The sequence below is a fragment of the Chelon labrosus genome (assembly GCF_963514085.1).
Source record: "Chelon labrosus genome assembly, chromosome: 21".
NCBI lineage: Eukaryota > Metazoa > Chordata > Actinopteri > Mugiliformes > Mugilidae > Chelon > Chelon labrosus.
This window is the reverse complement of record NC_140354.1, coordinates 19,078,421-19,096,616: the sequence shown is the minus strand read 5'-3', so window position 1 is coordinate 19,096,616 and position 18,196 is coordinate 19,078,421. Positions and strand designations below refer to the sequence as shown.

Sequence of the window (18,196 nt, the reverse complement as noted above, 5' to 3'; positions counted from 1 at the left end):
GGGTGAAGCCCAGATGAAGCGGTGGTTTCGTTGACGATATTTTCTTTTCTAACCGAGAGCAATGACTCCAGTCTTCAACAATTGGGATTGGAAATGTACAAATACAGTGTTACCTAGGCAACCAGAGCCTAGAGCGAGACACTGGGTGCTGAGTTGCACTGGTGGGTAAACAAGTGGGTAAATGTGGCATTGTGACTGTAAAAGTGCTTTGAGGACTAATAGGTAGACAAGTGCTATCACACCGATCAGGCATAACATTATGACCACCTTCCTGATATTGTGTAGGTCTCCCTTGTTGCCTTCAAAACAGTTGTGACTCATCAGAGAATGGACATGGGCCTTCTGAGGGTGTCCTGTGGCGTCTGGCAACAGGATGTTGTTAGTGGGGGGGCTTTGTGGGGAGGGGCCTCTGTGGATCATCCCACAGATACTTGATCAGTTTGGGATCTAGTGAATTTGGAGGCCAGGGCAACACCTTGTGTTGTCTGGTCTAGGTGGGTGGTACATGCCAGGTCCAAAGGTCTCCCAGCAGAACATTGAATTGTCACAAGATGGTCAATGTCATTTACTTCTCCTGTCAGTGGTTTTAATGTTGTGGCTGAGTGTTCATACAGGTTGCAACCTGTCAGTCAGACACCACTTACGTGCCATGTCTTTACCAGTTTTTTGATTAATTGGTGGTTTGGTGGTGTCAGGCAATGCCAAGATGCAATGCCACACTGAGCTTCAGAAAACCTGCTCTTCCAGAAATTTAAGGTGACTTATTCTGGGTTTACCTAACTTTATAGACAGTCAGGCACAAGTTGAGGTTGGAAACTCCTTATGCAAATAAAACAATTCCTAATATTGTGTAAGAAAACATTCTTCTTCATTTGGGCTTTCAGGAAAAAAAACACAAGGACGACATGAGTACTAAAAATAAACACATTTTACTGCAGCTATCAGTTCACAGTACATCTCTGTGTGGTATTGTGCTCACGAACGCAAGTCACATGTGCCTTTACTTTCTCTAACTGGGGTTCAGGTAGCAGCAAGGACAGAGAGAGACGATGGACAGCGGGATTAAAAGGGAGTTCCTCCTCTGGATCGTGTGGAAGTGCATTGTGTGTAGCTTTCACCGTTACAGCCTTGTGCACACTCTCCATGCATCCCTTGGTGTTTACAACAAATGCTGCGCGCAGGAAGTAGAAAATACAATGCAAAATAAAAGAGGAGGGGAGTACAAAAGGTAAGACGGAAGGTAAAAACACAGTGAGCGAGTTATTTACATTTTAATAGACAGCTAGAAGCAAATACAAGCTAGTGTTTTTGCTCGCGTCCATTGCCGTAGGTGAGGAAAGGCGGCGTGGGGGGTGGTGGGGAGGAGTCGAGGACAGACTGCTTTAGATGGGAGAAGGGAAAAGGGTTTCTCGTCTTCTCATTCAAGTATATATACTGTCAACAGTATCATATAATATTAATAATATAAAAATAAGAACATCATTATTCTCATTGCCCACTTAGTGGGCTGAAGCATGAGGTAGGCAGACGAGAGGGCGTTAGGGGGTTTGCCGGCGGCCTTATCGCGGCGTGCCGAGCTGAGGCAGAGAGAAGGCAGGGTGGAGGGGGTTAGACGGAGGAGAGGGGCAGGAAGGCAGGAGGCGGCATGTTTAAATGATGCCGTATTTGGCCAAGTCGCTGAGCTCCATGTCGCCGAAGGCCTCCCATGGGCACACCACAGTGATGTCTGTGCCGAGACCTTCCATGCCTGGGATGTCGTCACCAAAGCTAGAAGACAGAAAAGCAGCAGAAGGAGGTGAGGGGCCAAACTCCCGGAGAGGATCACCATGGTAAATATGTGCGCAGAGAATCTGGATTACCCTTTCTGGCCTGGCCTGGGCGCCTTGCTCTTGAATGTGCGAGTCTGCCTCTGCTTGAACTTGGGTGGTCCCTTCTTGGGCGTGGTGGGACCGGTGGATCCACCAGGGGCCAGGGCGCTTCCTGCAGGGGGGGCGGAGTTCATTTCTGCTGAAGGTCTCTTAAAAAAAAAAGACATAGGAAAAGAGTTTGGTCATTACACGTGCTCTGCCTTCTGCTGCCCTCCGTTAATCCTGTTTCCTCCCAGCTCTCGGTGCCAATCAGACGGAGATTAGGAAGATTAGGTTAAACAGCCGGATTAGCTGTAATCCCGCTTTGATCCTGGGCGGACCAACTGCGACTTCTTTGACGACAAACGTGAAGAAAACAACCTTTATTCTCAACCTCTAACTTTTTCCTTTCGCTCTTAAGTTTAGTCTAAATGTCAAACCTTAAAATCGAAGCGTTTGACTTTAAACATTTTCTGCTTCTCTGGTTTTCACCTCAAACCCGATCATAAGCGGCATCCGGCCTAAGCTCTGACTCCTGTAATCCTGTCAAGGCACTTTGGCGACGGCGGAAAAACAACCCGGGTTTGGCAGTTATACAACCCCAACATATGCTCCTCCTGCATGAGGATAATGGAGCAGAGCATCTCCTGGGCAAAGCATCGTTCTGCTCTGAGGTGTGGTCGCTGCACCTGGAGTCAATCCTCTGTACGCACCAGTTCTCATCTTTAGGTTTATGGTCATGTCGAGTTGAAGTCGTATGGTTCTTGTCTTTCGCTAGCCCGACATAGATTTACAGATTTCATGGTCCATGACTATTAATGACTGCTCTTCTTCTTTCTTTTCTTTTCTTTTTTAATAGAAACTTACTCTTTTGTGCTACTTTCTCTTATTTATTTTAGCTTTTCCTTGTATTTTTCTTTCCAGTTTTAGGTCAATTGCTGAATCAAAGCCTAAATTCTGGCGTCAAAGTCTTTCCTGTCCTGCCACGAGCCATAAGTCTTTACAGCTCCTCATTAATTCATTTCCTTTCCTTCTTTTAATTGCGATTTCAAAATTTCCCAGCTTCTGTCATCATCTAAAGTCACCTATAAAAGATCAAGTCGTTTCTTTTCTCTCTGTTACATTTGGGCCTACCTGTCGTCACAGAAGTCCCAAGAGGCCACCACCGATCTTCCTTCTCCTTGAGTTTGTGGCTTGCATCGTCTGTGTTGCACTTACATATATATATATGTATACACCTCCCCCCTGTAATCTGCTCATCCTCCCCTTTCCAGTCACGTGGTCACCGGAAAAAAAAAAGGTCAGCGCTCCCCCTCCTACACCTGCTATTCGAGGTCGAGGTGGCCACAGCCATGGCCCCGCCCCACCACACCACATCCCACCCCCCGGGTTGGTAGACAATGTCAAAGATCAATTTGGAAGGATTTGGTCTGGCTTATCCCTCTAAAACTCCTTGCCGCGTCTCATTTCGGGTCCATGTGAGACGGTGGGCATCGAGCAAACAAAGGTCAACATGTCTTTGCAGAGACGTAAATGATTTCGAGCTTCTCTAGAGACGAAGAAATCTAGTTCATCATGAATTTAAAGGTGCAAACAGGAAGTTGCACTGTTCTTCTTGAGTATCGTTTGCACGTGGGGATTGTGGAGTCAGTTCTTAAATCATGCAGAATAAATCACGAAGCATTTCTTTCATGATTCTTCTTGATTCTTTGATTGTTACTTTATATCTTCAGATATGTCTGTGCTGCGTGTGTGTGTGTTTTCCAGGTTTAGGTACACGTCACCTTCCAGGTATTTCTCCCGGGCTAGGGTTGATTACATTAGGCTCGATGTTCCGGTCTGAGCCTGGCAGCAGGAGTTTGGCACTCTCCCTGGGAGAGACCTGCTGCCAGCGGGACAGGGTGCACTTATTAACCCGATAAACGCCGGTCACGCCTGGAGAAGTCGCAAGCAGCTGGATGTGGATCTGGAGTTTAGTAGATGCGGAAACATTTCCAACTTATCGTTTCGAAATAGTTCTTTTTCTAGATTGGTGTTTCTTTTGGAGCAGAAGCCTGGTTCAATTGTTTGGCCTGGGTGTGTGGAAAATGTTGCCCTGAAAGGAGGATCCTGGATTAGCCTGCTTGGAAGCAAGAGTAGAAAACAGTGATAGCAACCATAGCTGCTGACAGACTGACTGGAAGTTTGACAACAATGTGGAAATCCTTCTAAACCACAGATTATAGATTTTAGATAGAAGTGGTAGCGCCATAAAGAATGGACTCAAACACCGCGGTAACATGCTAGTGTAAAGTAGATAGGCTATAAATGTTTCTAGCCTTTAGTTTAAGATATAAGCAGAGTGACATCAGCACTAAACACAGAGTACGACTGAAGCCGATCGTACTGTCGTTAGTTTTGCAGGTATTTACTAAGTGAATTTGATTTTAGCGTCAATAACAACCAACAGCTGTCTTTATATTCACTGCAGAGCCCAGTACCAGAACAAGAAGGAGGCGATATGGCAAGAGCCAAAAGATTAGAGACAGAGGCGTCAATAACAATACAGAACCCAGAGCTTGAAATCCACAGAGTGAGCAATAATCCAATGAGCAGAACCTTAAGGCTATATGGGGGGGACGCATCGGCTTGAGACCAATGTGCATTAACATGAATAACATGGAGTTATCTGTTAGAGAAAGGTGAGTTGTTGTACAGCTGGATAGAGTAGGGTATGATTCATTCATTCCCTCATTTTCAGTTACCGCTGGTCCTCTGGACGGTCGCAGGGGGGCTGGAGCCTATCCCAGATGTCATTGGGCGAGAGGCGGGGTACACCCTGGACAGGTCTCCAGTCCAACACAGGGCTAACACAGAGAAACAGACAACCATTCACACTCACACGGCCAATTTAGAATCACCAATGAACCTAACCAGCATGTCTTTGGACGGTGGGAGGAAGCTGGAGAACCTGGAGAGAACCCACGCAGACACAGGGAGAACATGCAAACCCAGAACCTTCTTGCTGTGAAGAACAGATAGAGTTGGCAGTCAAGAGGTTTTTATTATTATTATTATTATTGTCATTTCAACCATATTTCGCAGGTGTAGGACATGGTTAGATGAGAGGACGTTCCTCCAGGGCCGTGGAGCTACATGAGGACAAAAGGTTAAGTACAATACAAGGGACTGAGCATAAGCTTAAGCAGACAGTAAGCAACAGTACAAAACACTTGGAAGATAATGCACTTACAGGAAGACACCACCCAACAGACAGACAACAGACACCAGCGTCAAGCGGACTAACAGAGTATGAGTAATGTAACTTGACTGCGCACATTTGACTGATTAGCTGCACAATGATGCCACACTTGCAGGCATGCTGCTAGCGAAGCTAAAGATAGACGCACAAAAGGAGCAGCTGGCGTTAATCTCTCAGATTATAATGCAATAAATACACAACTACATGCCAGTGACTGAAGCTGCACGTGGAAGTGGTTTTGATCGGCTGATGTTTAAAGAGCAGTGTCTAAGAGCAACAAGAGCTCCTGGTTGTAAAGGAGGACAGGAACATGGCTAAGCTCCTTTAATAGTACGCTGTGTAGACTCTTAAACACAGTTTGTCTTCCTGTCCTGTGCGATGGAAAACACTCGACTTTTAGTTGTGGATTCTCGCCAGAGCCCGTTAATCCGTGGCCTCTTTGAACTTCGCAGGCGGTTAAAGGCAACGGCGGTGAACTGGAGTGGCCTGCTGCAGCTCCCCTTGGCTCTGTTGACGCCTCTTGCGGGTCAATGTGTCAAATCCCCAAGCCCACCCTCGCACTGTCTGCGCGAAACATGCTAATGCTGCTAATTAGATTAACGAGGGGACGCAGAACTGAGAAGTAGCTCGGGCGTGTGACGCAAGTGTGTGTGTTTCTGATTTATGCAAACATGAGTATGGCAGACAAATGTGCTCTTTCAGGATCCTTATGAATTCCTCTGTGTGTGCTCGCAGGAAACTCTTTTTATGGACCACCCATATATATAATTATATATGATACAGTACAGTACAGACATAGAGTACATACGATCTGTGGGACGTATGGAGGTTTGCACAAGAAGCTCAAAGAAGCCATGAGCAGCTATTTTTTAATCAGAGAAATGTCTAGACGGGAATAAACCACAGTCTCTAAGTGTCAATCTGGACTCCGGCTGAACTCACACTTTGTGTTCAAGGCAAATTTATGTGTTTAAGCTTCAAGCCGTCCTCTAAAATAAATAATCTAGTGTTTTCTTTATGGTGTGTTCGGACCACCAGGGAAAAAGCAGCCATCTACGTTAATGTTCTTTTAAAATATACACTCTGAGCTCATTTATAAATGGATGACGACATGTCGACGAATGCTCGAGCGTCGCTTCGGCAACACTTTTTGTAACATAGCATTGTGTTTTCAAACTGTTGGACATTCAGGCTCTCTGTGTCGTCCCCTGTGGACGTTTTGGAGGCTCAGTGTGGCGTCTCCGGCCGTCGCCATGGTGGCAGCGCCTGACTCCCGGCTAATTTCGAAAAATGGTCAAAGAGGCGGAGCGTGGGCCGACTCCCAGACAGACAGTTAGCAACCTGTGAGACAACCCACCTGTCACTCAAAGAGACCACGCCCTTAATTATACATAACGTCAATCCTTAATACATTTTAAGTCTGGAAATGTCTGCCTGGACTTCTTTTGCTTATTTTGACTATAAAAATATTAGAATATGTCCTATACGTAATTTAATTTACCCATTTCTTTCCAAAAAATACCTGGAACTTTCAATATCTTGCAGTTATTTACAATTTACTCCATATTAAGAGTGTAATAACCTTTCAGGAGAGGTCCAAGAGAAATTACCGTAATGACACCATTTTTCCGCACACCGTCCCATAACAATGGCGATCCAAAGTACCAATGGACAGGTTTTAAAGGGTTAAATTGGTGAGTTGTCTAAGGCAGTGGTTTTCAAAGTGGGGGCCGCGGCCCCCTGGGGGGCCGCCAGGGGGCGCTAGGGGAGCCTCAGGCAATTGGAGGGAAGATAAGAAAAAAAAATTGCAAAAATAAAAAAATCTAATTATTTTTAATCATTATTATAATGTTATATAGTGAATAAAAGTAAGAAAAAAAAATTCTAAAAGTTGACGTTTTTTTTTTTACATATTTTGTAGCGTTGTCTGTAGGTTTGCAAAGGGGGTCCTCGGCCAGACACTAATGCTGTTTGGGGGGCCTTGGCATGGAAAAGTTTGGGAACCCCTGGTCTAAGGAACAAGTCAACGGAGTTTCTTCAGATTTGGCAAAAACATCAACTTGAACTGAAGGGTGAACTGATTAGAATTTGGCCTTTGAACGTTGTTTTTACTACGTTCAGGAGAGAAATCTATATGAAAAGCTCCTTCTAGTGGTATTCGCAATCTCGTAAGTGGAAATTTTACTAAAATAGTCGTGAAGCTTTCAAAAATGGCGGAAGTTACGATATTGTAATTGAGTCAAGTTTTCTTCTTCTTCTTCTTGTTTGCCTTGGTGGCTTCTAGACGTCAATGATCACAGCCAAATGTTCAAAAATCCAACTTTTCTCTGACTTCACAGATCATTGCTGTTAAATTCCTGAGTTTACATCCAGAGACAACAAACACTCAGCTTCCAGTCTGCTCTAGTTGTTGTGGTGACCAAAAGATGGAGGGAAATGTCTTGATTAAGATTAATTATTGTTGGAAATATAATGAATGTCACAAATGTTTGTGTTTCTGCAAGAATCCAGCTAAAGGCCGAGCTGCCACCAGAGAATTAAGACGTAGCGTGAAGGTAAACAACCTTTCACCCAGAGTCCAAATATGAATTTAAATGGGTGGATAACGTAGCGCCTCGGGTAAAGATAGCCTTGAACCACACACACCTTTGCAGAATCAAAACATGTCTGGACAGCATGAATCAGGGCAAAGAGGTCAGGGTGTCTGGTTGGCAGATGAATACGAGGTCAGGTGTTGGGATTGGGTCGGTATGTGAACATGCAACACCGTCTAATCCCATCCGAACCCTGGCTCACGCTGTTCGGTGAGATCAGTGCTGTCCTGTACATTCATCAAAACACTAAGCCAGGGATTGCCAACTTAAAAGATATAGAGCAAATGATCAGCCTTAATCGGGACAGGACAGCTCTGTGTGGTAGCTTGTAGCTCTTCCTAGCTCCTTAGCCTCCAAGGTAATAGTTGCTCTACCGGTTTCTCTCTAGAATGACGAATACAGACTAGTTTGAAGTTGTCTTCTTTCAGGCAGGTGCAGAACACACTGAATGTGTCAGCTGGCTGTTGGCTGTAGTCTTTGCGGTGTGTTCAAGTGCATCTTTTTGCTGCAGACACAGGCAACGTGAAGCAACGTCACAGTCGGCCTTTGTTGGCGGTTGCACATTGATCAGATGAACTCATCACTAACGCCGCCAGTCATTTTCCAGAAGTGCTCATTTAACAGGCTTATACAGTTTAAATATTGGGTTGTGTTTTCATTGTTTATTCATAACTTTCAGGAAAGATTTTTAAATGTAACGCACGTAGCCTACGGCGATGCGAGCCATTGCCGCTCACCAGTCTGGCTCGTCCGGTAACAACACCACCGAGACACTAGTCGGCGCTGTGTCTTTTTTATCATTCGGGTTCATTTTTGTTTCTACTTCCTGCTTCACTTTCAACAAAGGCGACTTTCGCCAAAATTTCGCCCAAGACAAGTCGTACAAAAGTTTGTATCTCTGAACCTCCTCAGTTAACCTTTCTGTTAGAGAATAATTCCTCTTCCCTATGGATAGTTTGTGTAGTTAATGTGTGATGACTGCTGGCGTCAGTTATCTGCCCTATTTTCTCTCTGAGGAATATGCCAAGGCCATGGTCCCTCTTTGGCGTCTTCAATCTCACTCTCTGGCTGTCTACAGACACAGCTGTAGAGTTAGATGATAACGTCCTCCGTTCCTGGAAGACACTTTGTATTTCCTAGTTGGTGTGAATCCTTATCTTCATGTTTATGCACTATAGCCAATTGGATGTTAACACATCTCCCCTTTGCTGCCTCGGCCCACCTTTCTAGTATAAGAATCTGAGCTTTACTGTTTGACCCTTAGAATTGAGGTGGACTCATGCACTTATGTTGTGATGACGAATCTTCTGTTCTCCTCGTACGAGCCTAAATAAACTCCTTCAGCATAAGACATACAGGACTCTGGTACTTCTTCTTCTTCATCGGCATCACCACAAATTCCTCCCTAACACTTTCCTCAATGTGTTCCATCCAATATTGCGTAGATGGAGAAGCAGCCGGAAATACTAAAGCATTAACACGCTACTACCAAGTGGACCAATCACAGCTCTTGCGGTCAGACTGACGAGTGCACAACTATAAATGGAATAGACGGCGTAGGGACGTAGTCATACCTGTCATCTGAGCGCCATGGAGTTGATTTTGTTTACGACAAAACACCTCTGATAGGTTGTTGGTCTAATCCGAATATGTTTTCTCCGTATCGGTAGAAACTCAACGATGATGAAATCCAAAGCGCTTCTTACCAGTCTCACATTCTGGTCTACGTCGTAAATTGATGCTATAAACCGCGCATTGCTCTTCTGTCCATCACCACTCCAGACCAGACAATACTTTCGTCGGCAGTGAAAGTGTTAGCTTCAAATGCAACTGTTTATCCATTACTTTTATCTTTTTTAATTGGCGTTAATTCAGTTCAGTTAATTTTTATTTATGTGGCATCAATAACAAATTGCCGGCAGAACTGAGAGCACGAAACCCCCCGAGCACCGAGGCATCGGGAGGTGATTGATTTCTCTTTTTAAAATCTACTCTTGAAGTTATTTTAAATCATTTTCTGCATTTATTTTTGATTGTGTTGCCGTTTCTGTTATTCTCTTTGATCTGCCACGTCTCTGAGGTTATTTTTTTTCCCTCCGTTTGCCATCGTCTATTCCATTTGTTTTATTTTATATCACGCACCGTGTTGATCGATGCCTTTTGATTCAGATCTACCCCGTTAGCGTCAGGGTCATATTCCTCCGGTTTGCTTGATGAATTTAGATATTAAAGCCTTTGGATTACAGATGAATCAGTTAATTTCTGTGCCATCTCCTCTCTCTGTTTAGATTTTAATTCCATGCCTCAGCTTACAGAAATCAACTTCAAATGCAAACACTGATTTTTTAAATATTTTTTTTACATTATGCATTTCCTATCTGCCACGCTACTTTAAGCTTTGAAGTGCAAAAATCCCATCAGTGTAAACCTTTTACTTTCATTTCAAATAGAAATTTAGCTTATTTTCTTTGTATTTGGTTTACAAGATGTAAGGCTTCTACATTTTTTAATAATGCTGACTTTTTAGGATGTTGCCGATCTCTAGAGGCCTTTTTTTTCCAGTAGGAGAAAGCAAATAGTGTTTTTTCTTTTTTATTGCAGCGCTAAACGGATCTTTCGTCGTTTAGTTTGCAAAAAAGTCTATTTCTGACTCTGGTCTCCCTCCAGCAACGCTGTGAATTTTTCCTTTGTGTGTCAGTGTTATGTAAGGCTCTTAAGAAGCCAATGCGCTGAACTAATTGGACGCTGGGAAGAATTCTCCAAAGGGCAGCTTGACCCGAATCTCATTTCATAGGCTTACGTCGTTTGTCGTCACAGGGCCTTTCTAGAAGCATCTCCGGGAAGAGTTTCCGTCTGCTGATCCTCCTTCACAGATCACAGATACTTTTTTATTTAACGGTTATTCCGCTGGAGGACGATTCAATCTTCCTCCAGCACCCGTGCGTTGCACATATGTGTTCATTTCGTGGCCGACACCCGATCAATCTGTCCCGCTTTTTCATTTTAACTTTCAAGCTCCCAAAAACTGGGATTACAGCACACAAAGGCAGAACGTCTCTCAGCCGAGTCACAGAGAGGTTCCCTCTGCCATAAAATCCTGTTATTTTTCTGCCTCGCAGTCTGAGGTGAGCTGTATGTGGGTGTGCAATTATTAATATGCCATATTTCATCTGAGGCGGCGATGAAAACAGAGCGCAGAGGAAGGAAAGGAGGCGGCGGGCAGCTTCGCTTATCCTGCAGCCATCGTGGCAAAGTCAGAATGTAAAACAGATGAAGGAGCATTAACATTCATGTGGGACGAAATATGCTTGAGCGCTGTTTGCCTGAGCAGGACTTTGATGTTTATGAGGCAGAAATTAAAGCGAAGACCAAATGAGATGATTTCCCCGGTTTCACGTCGGCAATATTTCTTCAGCCTGATTCAGAGATTCCAAATTAACGTTTTACAAGGACACTAAATAAAATGATCTCTTGGGATTAAAGTGTTTAGATGCCTCAAAACATCGATAGGAAGTGAGCTTTTTTTGACAATTCTGAGTGAGGGAATAAGATACGGAGGGCCGAAGCCGCCAAAAATAAGTGGCTCCGCCCACTGTCAAGCATTGAATCCCCTGGAAATATAACTAAATAACTAAGCTTTTTTTTTATTACTATTGAGGAAACCTTTATGAATAGGGTTCCCAATCCAGATTACATACATGGCTATGTAAACACAAGGCACAGCGGTGTCTGGCATATGAAAGTGCTGCAAATTACATCTAGGTTTAAAGGGGAACTACTGTTTTTTACAACCTGGATCTTATTTCTGGCATAAAATACAATCATTTACTCACCCATATAACTTTGGTGTAATTCGGAGTCGTTCAGACAATATTTAGATCCGTGTATATCCATATAGTGGGAGTGACTGGGGCACCGAAACGCAGCCTCTAAATAACGCATGATCTGCCGCAAAACTCGTTCATTTCACCAATATTTTGTTATGATACGCTAGTGCTATTCCCCGTTGAGTCTGGAGTTAGTTTTGTGCCAGAAATAAGGTCCAAGTTTTTAAAAAACGGTAACTCCCCTTTAAATATGCAGACAACAGTCTAAATATGCATCAGATATTACAAGTGAGCTACAGGTGATGAGGACAAAACATTAAAAATGAAAGAGGAAAGCTGCAGAATGTCAGCTTTTTCATGCAGTTTTTTAGCAAAATTTTGGTTACTGACAAAAATAAATGTGAGAATAGTGTGAAAATATAAGTTCTTGGTGTGCTACTGTCAAAAGAAAAAATAAACAGACGTAAAATCTTGCTGCAGATACGCACTCAAACTGCAAGACAGTTAAACAAGTCTGCGGAGGGCTCTGCAGAGTCTCGCCCCAGAGACACTCAGGAGGTGTTGAGCGTAGAAAATGCCAAGAAAGCTGGAGAAAGTTAGAAACTAGAGAGTAAACGAAGAGCACTGCTCTCCTCTTTCCTTAAATGTGAAATCCTCCTCAGAGCAGAGGTGGCGAAGGACGGATTTCTTATTCTGTACAGGCCGAATATACAAGTACCAACGACAAAAAGTGAATTACAGAAGCAGAAAGATATAATAACAGACAATTCACATTAAGCTTCCACTGTACAGTTATAGTAGTAAGGTACATATTTGATAGATGGGCTAATTTATGTAACCAGTCTAAACGGTTTATAGATTTTAAGGAAGCGCAGAAATAAGGTGGACTACACTTGAAAGAAACCTTTTCTAGTTTAAATCTTATTCTTGGAAACTGAAGTCAGTGATTAGAACTGGGCAGACAAAACCCTCATGGGAGGTGAAGAAATTCTGAAAAGGAATGTCGGGATTTTCCAATAAGACCTCTGTGCAGTTTATTCAGAAGGAGCTATGGAGGTCCAAAACTGACAAAATTAAAAAAGAGAGAAATAAACCATTAAAGACATCAAAGAAAATATCTAAAAATAAATCTAGGGATTAATTTCTTCATAAAATTTTGATTTTAATTTGCTTCTGTATTTATTTACCATTGTATAAATTCCCTTTCTTTTATCTATATCCCAATGATAGTATCCATGATTCCATAATATTCATTTGTATTTGTCAATCTGTTCCCTCATTTCATTCTGGTAAGGATGGGGATTGCATTTATTCCTAAAACTTTTACTTTTTGCAAACTTTTTCTTTTCTTTTTCAGAAATTTGCTACCAGTTGGGAGCTTCCTAGAGACCTGGGACTCAAGTATATAGGTAGGAAATGCAAAATAACACACAAATAAATACTCAAAATGAATCGGTTAATAAATAAAAATGACAAATAAATGGTATAAGAAATTAATATGATTAAAATAAAATAATGAATTGCACATTTATTGATTTATATACATGCTTTTAAAGGAATATTCATTTTTTAATTGAGTAAAGTCTTGGCAGCTTCGGTCCGCCGTAGGACGGGAGATATTCACGTGTACTGAGAATAAACTTGACCTGACTTGGGAAGCGTTTTGGTTTTTCATCCTCCTGAGGAGCAAGAACTCTCCCTGCACATTTTAGGATGCCCACGTAGCGATGGTAGTCGAGCCAACAGCTCAGAGTGGGTGTAGAGCAGCAGAGAGGCAGCGAAAGGGAGGTAAAGTAGAGAAGTTGGATGAGTTGAGGCTGAAAGAGCGAGCCGGAGGGGCTGTAATCTGGGCTTTAAGGCTTCCACTGGTATTAAGAAAGGACACTTATTAGATTGGAGTACTTTCCCCCCTCGCAGGGAGGGACTAATTGGATATCACCAAATCAGAAAGCCTGACAGTGGCATGACCGAGGACAGGTCACGATAGTGGAGGTGGATGACGCTCACATGGGCTCGGAAGCATTAACAGCAACTGATAAAGGCTGGTGACGGTGAAGCAGCCCAGAAACAGGAACACACACACATATGTAGGCCAGTGAAATGTGGCAGAAAGGCGAATCTCTATGTTAAAATGCGCTACACGTGTACAGAACAAATTCTTTTGCTGTAATTAGATTCCTCACTGACTTCCCCTTTCCTATTGCGCAAATCTCAAGCTGAAGATCTGCAGCAGTGCCTGAAAATCAATCCACTGTACCACTACAAAAAAAGAATGAGGGGGTGAGGTAGAGGGGGCAAACCTGATAGAGAATGGATTTTGTGAATACTGCAAAGCAAACTAAAAGATTAAAGAGCTGAATGGAGGAGAAGGGAGGAAGCGAAAGGTTATTCTGTGTCGCTCGTACTCCAGAGTGATAAAACACAGAGGGTAAATGAGTCCTTTCAGTAGATGTGTGCTTCCTGCATTTCCTCTACGTCTGCAGATCTGATAAATGCTGCACTGAATGAAAAGTTTATGACATATTTATTGGATAAAAGAAGAGGAAGATGCAGGATGGTGGGGGGGATAAAATAACGAGTAAGGTGTTTGTTTTCCGTTTTCACACACGTTTGGATGGTTTCCATTGCATGTTTCTGCCACATGACTTGATTAACTGCTAATGAACAAGATGTTTTCTACGCTGCAGCCCATGAGCTCACAATCTTTCATTATTCAGTCCCATACACTACGTGCACAAGGCCGGATTCGCCCTCGGCCAGGCAAACATCCCATTTCCAGCCCGCAGTGTAGTAATGTACTCATTAATACTTAACAGAGTCTATTATAGCGGGATGCCGTGATCGGCGCTCTCAGGCGATGATTAAAACCCAGGAGGCTGAGGAACACACATTAACTGAACCTATATGTTGTGAGCGGCTGCGAGATAATAAAATCGACGGCATGCCAAGGATTTTGAAAAAACAAACCCTGCGACCTCAGAAAACTCACATCGAAGAAAAAAAGTCCCTGAAGGAGAAGGAGCTTCTCTCTGTTTAGACATAAAACTTTAGAAACTGTTTCTGGTTGGAAAGTCACAGTTAAATAAGATAACACAAAGTAGCATACCATAAGATACGATAACATAACAAACATACGATATGATACAACAAGAAAAGATACGATAAGAAAAGACAAGATACGACACGATACGACAAATATGATATGATACGATATGATAAGAAAAGATATGGTACGATACGATACGATACGACAAGAAAAGATATGATACGATACGATAACAAATGATACGATACGATGAGACCAGACAAGATATGATACGATACAATAAGACCAGACAAGATACGATACGATACGATACGATACGATACGACCAGACAAGATACGATACGATACGACCAGACAAGATACGATACGATACGACAGGAAAAGATACAATACGATACGATACGATACGATATGACAGGAAAACATACGATACGATAAGAAAAGACAAGATACTATAAGACCAGACAAGATACAATATGATAACAAATGATACGATATAATAAGAAAAGACAAGATACGAAAACATATGATACGATACGATAACAAATAATACGATACAACAAGAAAAGACCGGATACGATACAATATGATATGATGAGACAAGATACGATATGAAATGATACAATATGATACAACAAGATAAGACAAGATACGATACAATACAATACAATACAATACACAAAGATAAGACAAGATAGGATATGATACAATACAATATGAAATGATCCGAAGCGACAAGACATTATACAATACGATATGATACAAAAAGATAAGACACGATACGTTTACGATACAATACCTATCAATACCATAACATAACAATAAGACAACATAAGAAATGATAAAATAAGAGACTGCATGGCAGCTGCAAGCATAGACAACGGGTTCTGCACAAGGACACCTGTAATTTGTCATCCATGTTGAATAAGCATCTTTGGTCATATGATAGGGGCGTGATGAATCAGGGAAAGACTCCTAATAACTGATAACACACCAAGCCGGTGTCTGGAACATGCTGTTGAACTATTTTAATTTGGTCAGTGGTGGTCTGCCCTGCACTATTGGCATGAGTCGGACTATTTTTTTTCATCTTCAGCTCATTGGAAAACCCTAACCCTAACCCTAACCCAACAAGCTTAGCTCTAAGTGTCCTTGCTCCTCTGGTTTACCCCTTTTGAATGATAAATACAAATTACTGCCACCTGTTGGTATGGATCTTATAGATGCAGAACGTGCTAGCTTGCTTTTGGCTGTAGTCTTTGTCTGTGTGTTCCAGTGCAACCTTTTCAGACACAGGTGATTTAAGGCGACACAGTAGTCAGCCTTGGCCGCACCAACTTCTGATTATGTTGGTTTATTGGCCTTTATGAGACTCAGCCTGAAAGCAAATGTCTCAATTCCAAGGGTCCTAAAGCCACGTAGCAGAAGTTAAGCATATTAAAATGAAAACATATGACTGTGGACGTAGCCCGAGTCAGCGTCTCTTCACCTCTATCTTGTCTCCAAAGGCAGCAACTGGGACTAATCCCTCACCTGCAGGATGTCACCGAACGAGACACAAAACAACAACAAAGAAAGATGTGTGAGAGGCGTACTCATATATACGCCGAAGGCTTTATCACATCTGCTCCTGCCAATTCCCCAAAGCATCATTTTGTTTTTCTAAAAAGAAAAATATAGCTCCCAAAGGCTGATATTAAAAAAATATTTAAAATGCCAAAACCTTTTACAAGAAGCCATCCGCCCTGTGTTGTGTCTGTTTTTTTCATTAAAACAGCAGCATGAATTACTGATAGGTGTATGCACAGAGACGTCTATTTGTATATTTGAACGCCTCAGACACATTTCTGCTGCGGTAACTTCTCTGCAACTACAATTGACTTGGACAGCCTCCTCTGCACCCAAACCCCAGTTAGAGCCCAGGTGGAAGCTTCACTTCAGTCCCTCACCCACTCGTACTGCAGCAAAATGAAGACGCATCACAGCAACGAGTGCGAGAAAGAAGGGAGACAGGCGAGACAGGGTGGGATGGAGAGAGCACAACAACAAGAAATAAAGCTATAAGAGAGACGACAGCTCTGTGCAAGAGAGGTAAATCTGGAGATGAGGGAATAGCACTTTCAAGCCCTCCCCTGCTACCGCTGTCAGGGCTAATATCTCATTACTAGTCTTAGCTGGCAGCTCTCAGGCAGTCAGGGAGAGGTCAGGAAAGCTCCAGAGAGTCAGACTAACAGTAAGGCTCTCATTGAGCTTAATAGACTGAAAGTCCACGGGCAGGGAAAGACTGCAAGGAGGCGAGGATTCAAAGAGGAGACGCTTTCAAAATGCGTGGGAACATTTTTAAAAACTCACATCAATGCACGCATTCAGCTCGAGAGCAGAAGACAAAATGAGTCCAAAATGTGACATCTCTTATGGTCACCTCACTTTAAGGGAAATGTCTGGTATTTGATGTGTCTGGGGGCGAGTGCAGTGGGAGCAGTAAACAGGAAATTAAGCTTTAATTGAGGAATTACAGTGCTGACATGTGAGTCTTGAGTAACAGATTTAAATAAAAAAAACAGTCTTTTTAATATTTCAGTGGCAGTCACTCTTTCACACCTGCAGGGGGCGCATGAGTTTCACTCTGAGCTGCAGGCAGGTGGAAAACCTCTGCTGGAGGTTTTGCTCTGTGCCAGAACATGGAAGAAAAAAGAAAAAAAAAAGGGTTAAAGAGGAGAGATTTTCAAGGTTTCGCACTTCTGTATATTTGACCACGACCCAGCATTGCACACACTTCATGCATACCAGAGTCAGCTATGAATAAAATATGTGGTTTTGTGGGCAGTGTGGACTCGCAGTCCTCTGCATAATAATATCTAGGCTTTATGTGCCGTGGACTGAGGCCCTGCTGCTAAAACTTGAGTGTATGCTGTTCAAACAAATCTATACACAGAGACATGCAATCTCACTTGTCATATGCAAACCTCTACATGGCTTTAATGGTCTCCTACATGCAATCCACACTATTATTTATACTGCTATACTATACATTGTTTGTACTTTATATTCACTCTAATTTCGATCAATCAAGTGCCGCTGAGTGACCAGTAGGGGGCAGACAAACAGCTACAGAGCATGCTAAATAATGAGCTTATCAAGTTTATTTGTAAGTAGCATGTAACATCCTGCACATGAATACAAACATTTGCATGATATTGGTGTCTTTCCTTCTGCCTGGCTCATTAGTTTGGTCCATTAAAGGCAAAAAATTCAGATCTCTCTGCTTGCTACTGGAGAGGGGTTAATCTACCGTCAGGACAATGAGTCTGCAGCCATGCTAGAAGTTCTTTGCAGCTAGCATGCTAGCATGCTTGCAATGCTAGTAAGTTTGCATGCTTTTTATTTCAGCTGTAGCCCAACACATCTTCCTTGGGTTAAATGCTTTTGACACATATTATTATGTTGCAGCAAAATGTTTCTTGTGTTGACTAAGTTTCCAGTAAAGGTAAAGGAGGAACATTTTAACTTGTTTCTAACTTGTTTTTCACATGTCTTAGCATAAGCACATTGTCATTTAAAAGTATCCCAATGCTCGACACATAAAATATATATAGGCTGCTTGTTCATGAAGGTATTGTGTGTGGTTGAAAGCATTAACT

General features: G+C 42.6%; 1 protein-coding gene across 1 annotated transcript; it reads right to left on the bottom strand.

The window, feature by feature from the left end:
- Positions 1–1,649: 1,649 nt before the first annotated feature.
- pde6hb (phosphodiesterase 6H, cGMP-specific, cone, gamma, paralog b) lies at positions 1,650–2,002 on the bottom strand (the record flags this gene model as incomplete). The annotated part of the gene is made up of 2 exons (XM_084571553.1): positions 1,650–1,767; positions 1,860–2,002. 2 exons carry the CDS (start codon positions 2,000–2,002, stop codon positions 1,650–1,652), a joined length of 261 nt encoding a protein of 86 aa, XP_084427679.1.
- Positions 2,003–18,196: the final 16,194 nt, after the last annotated feature.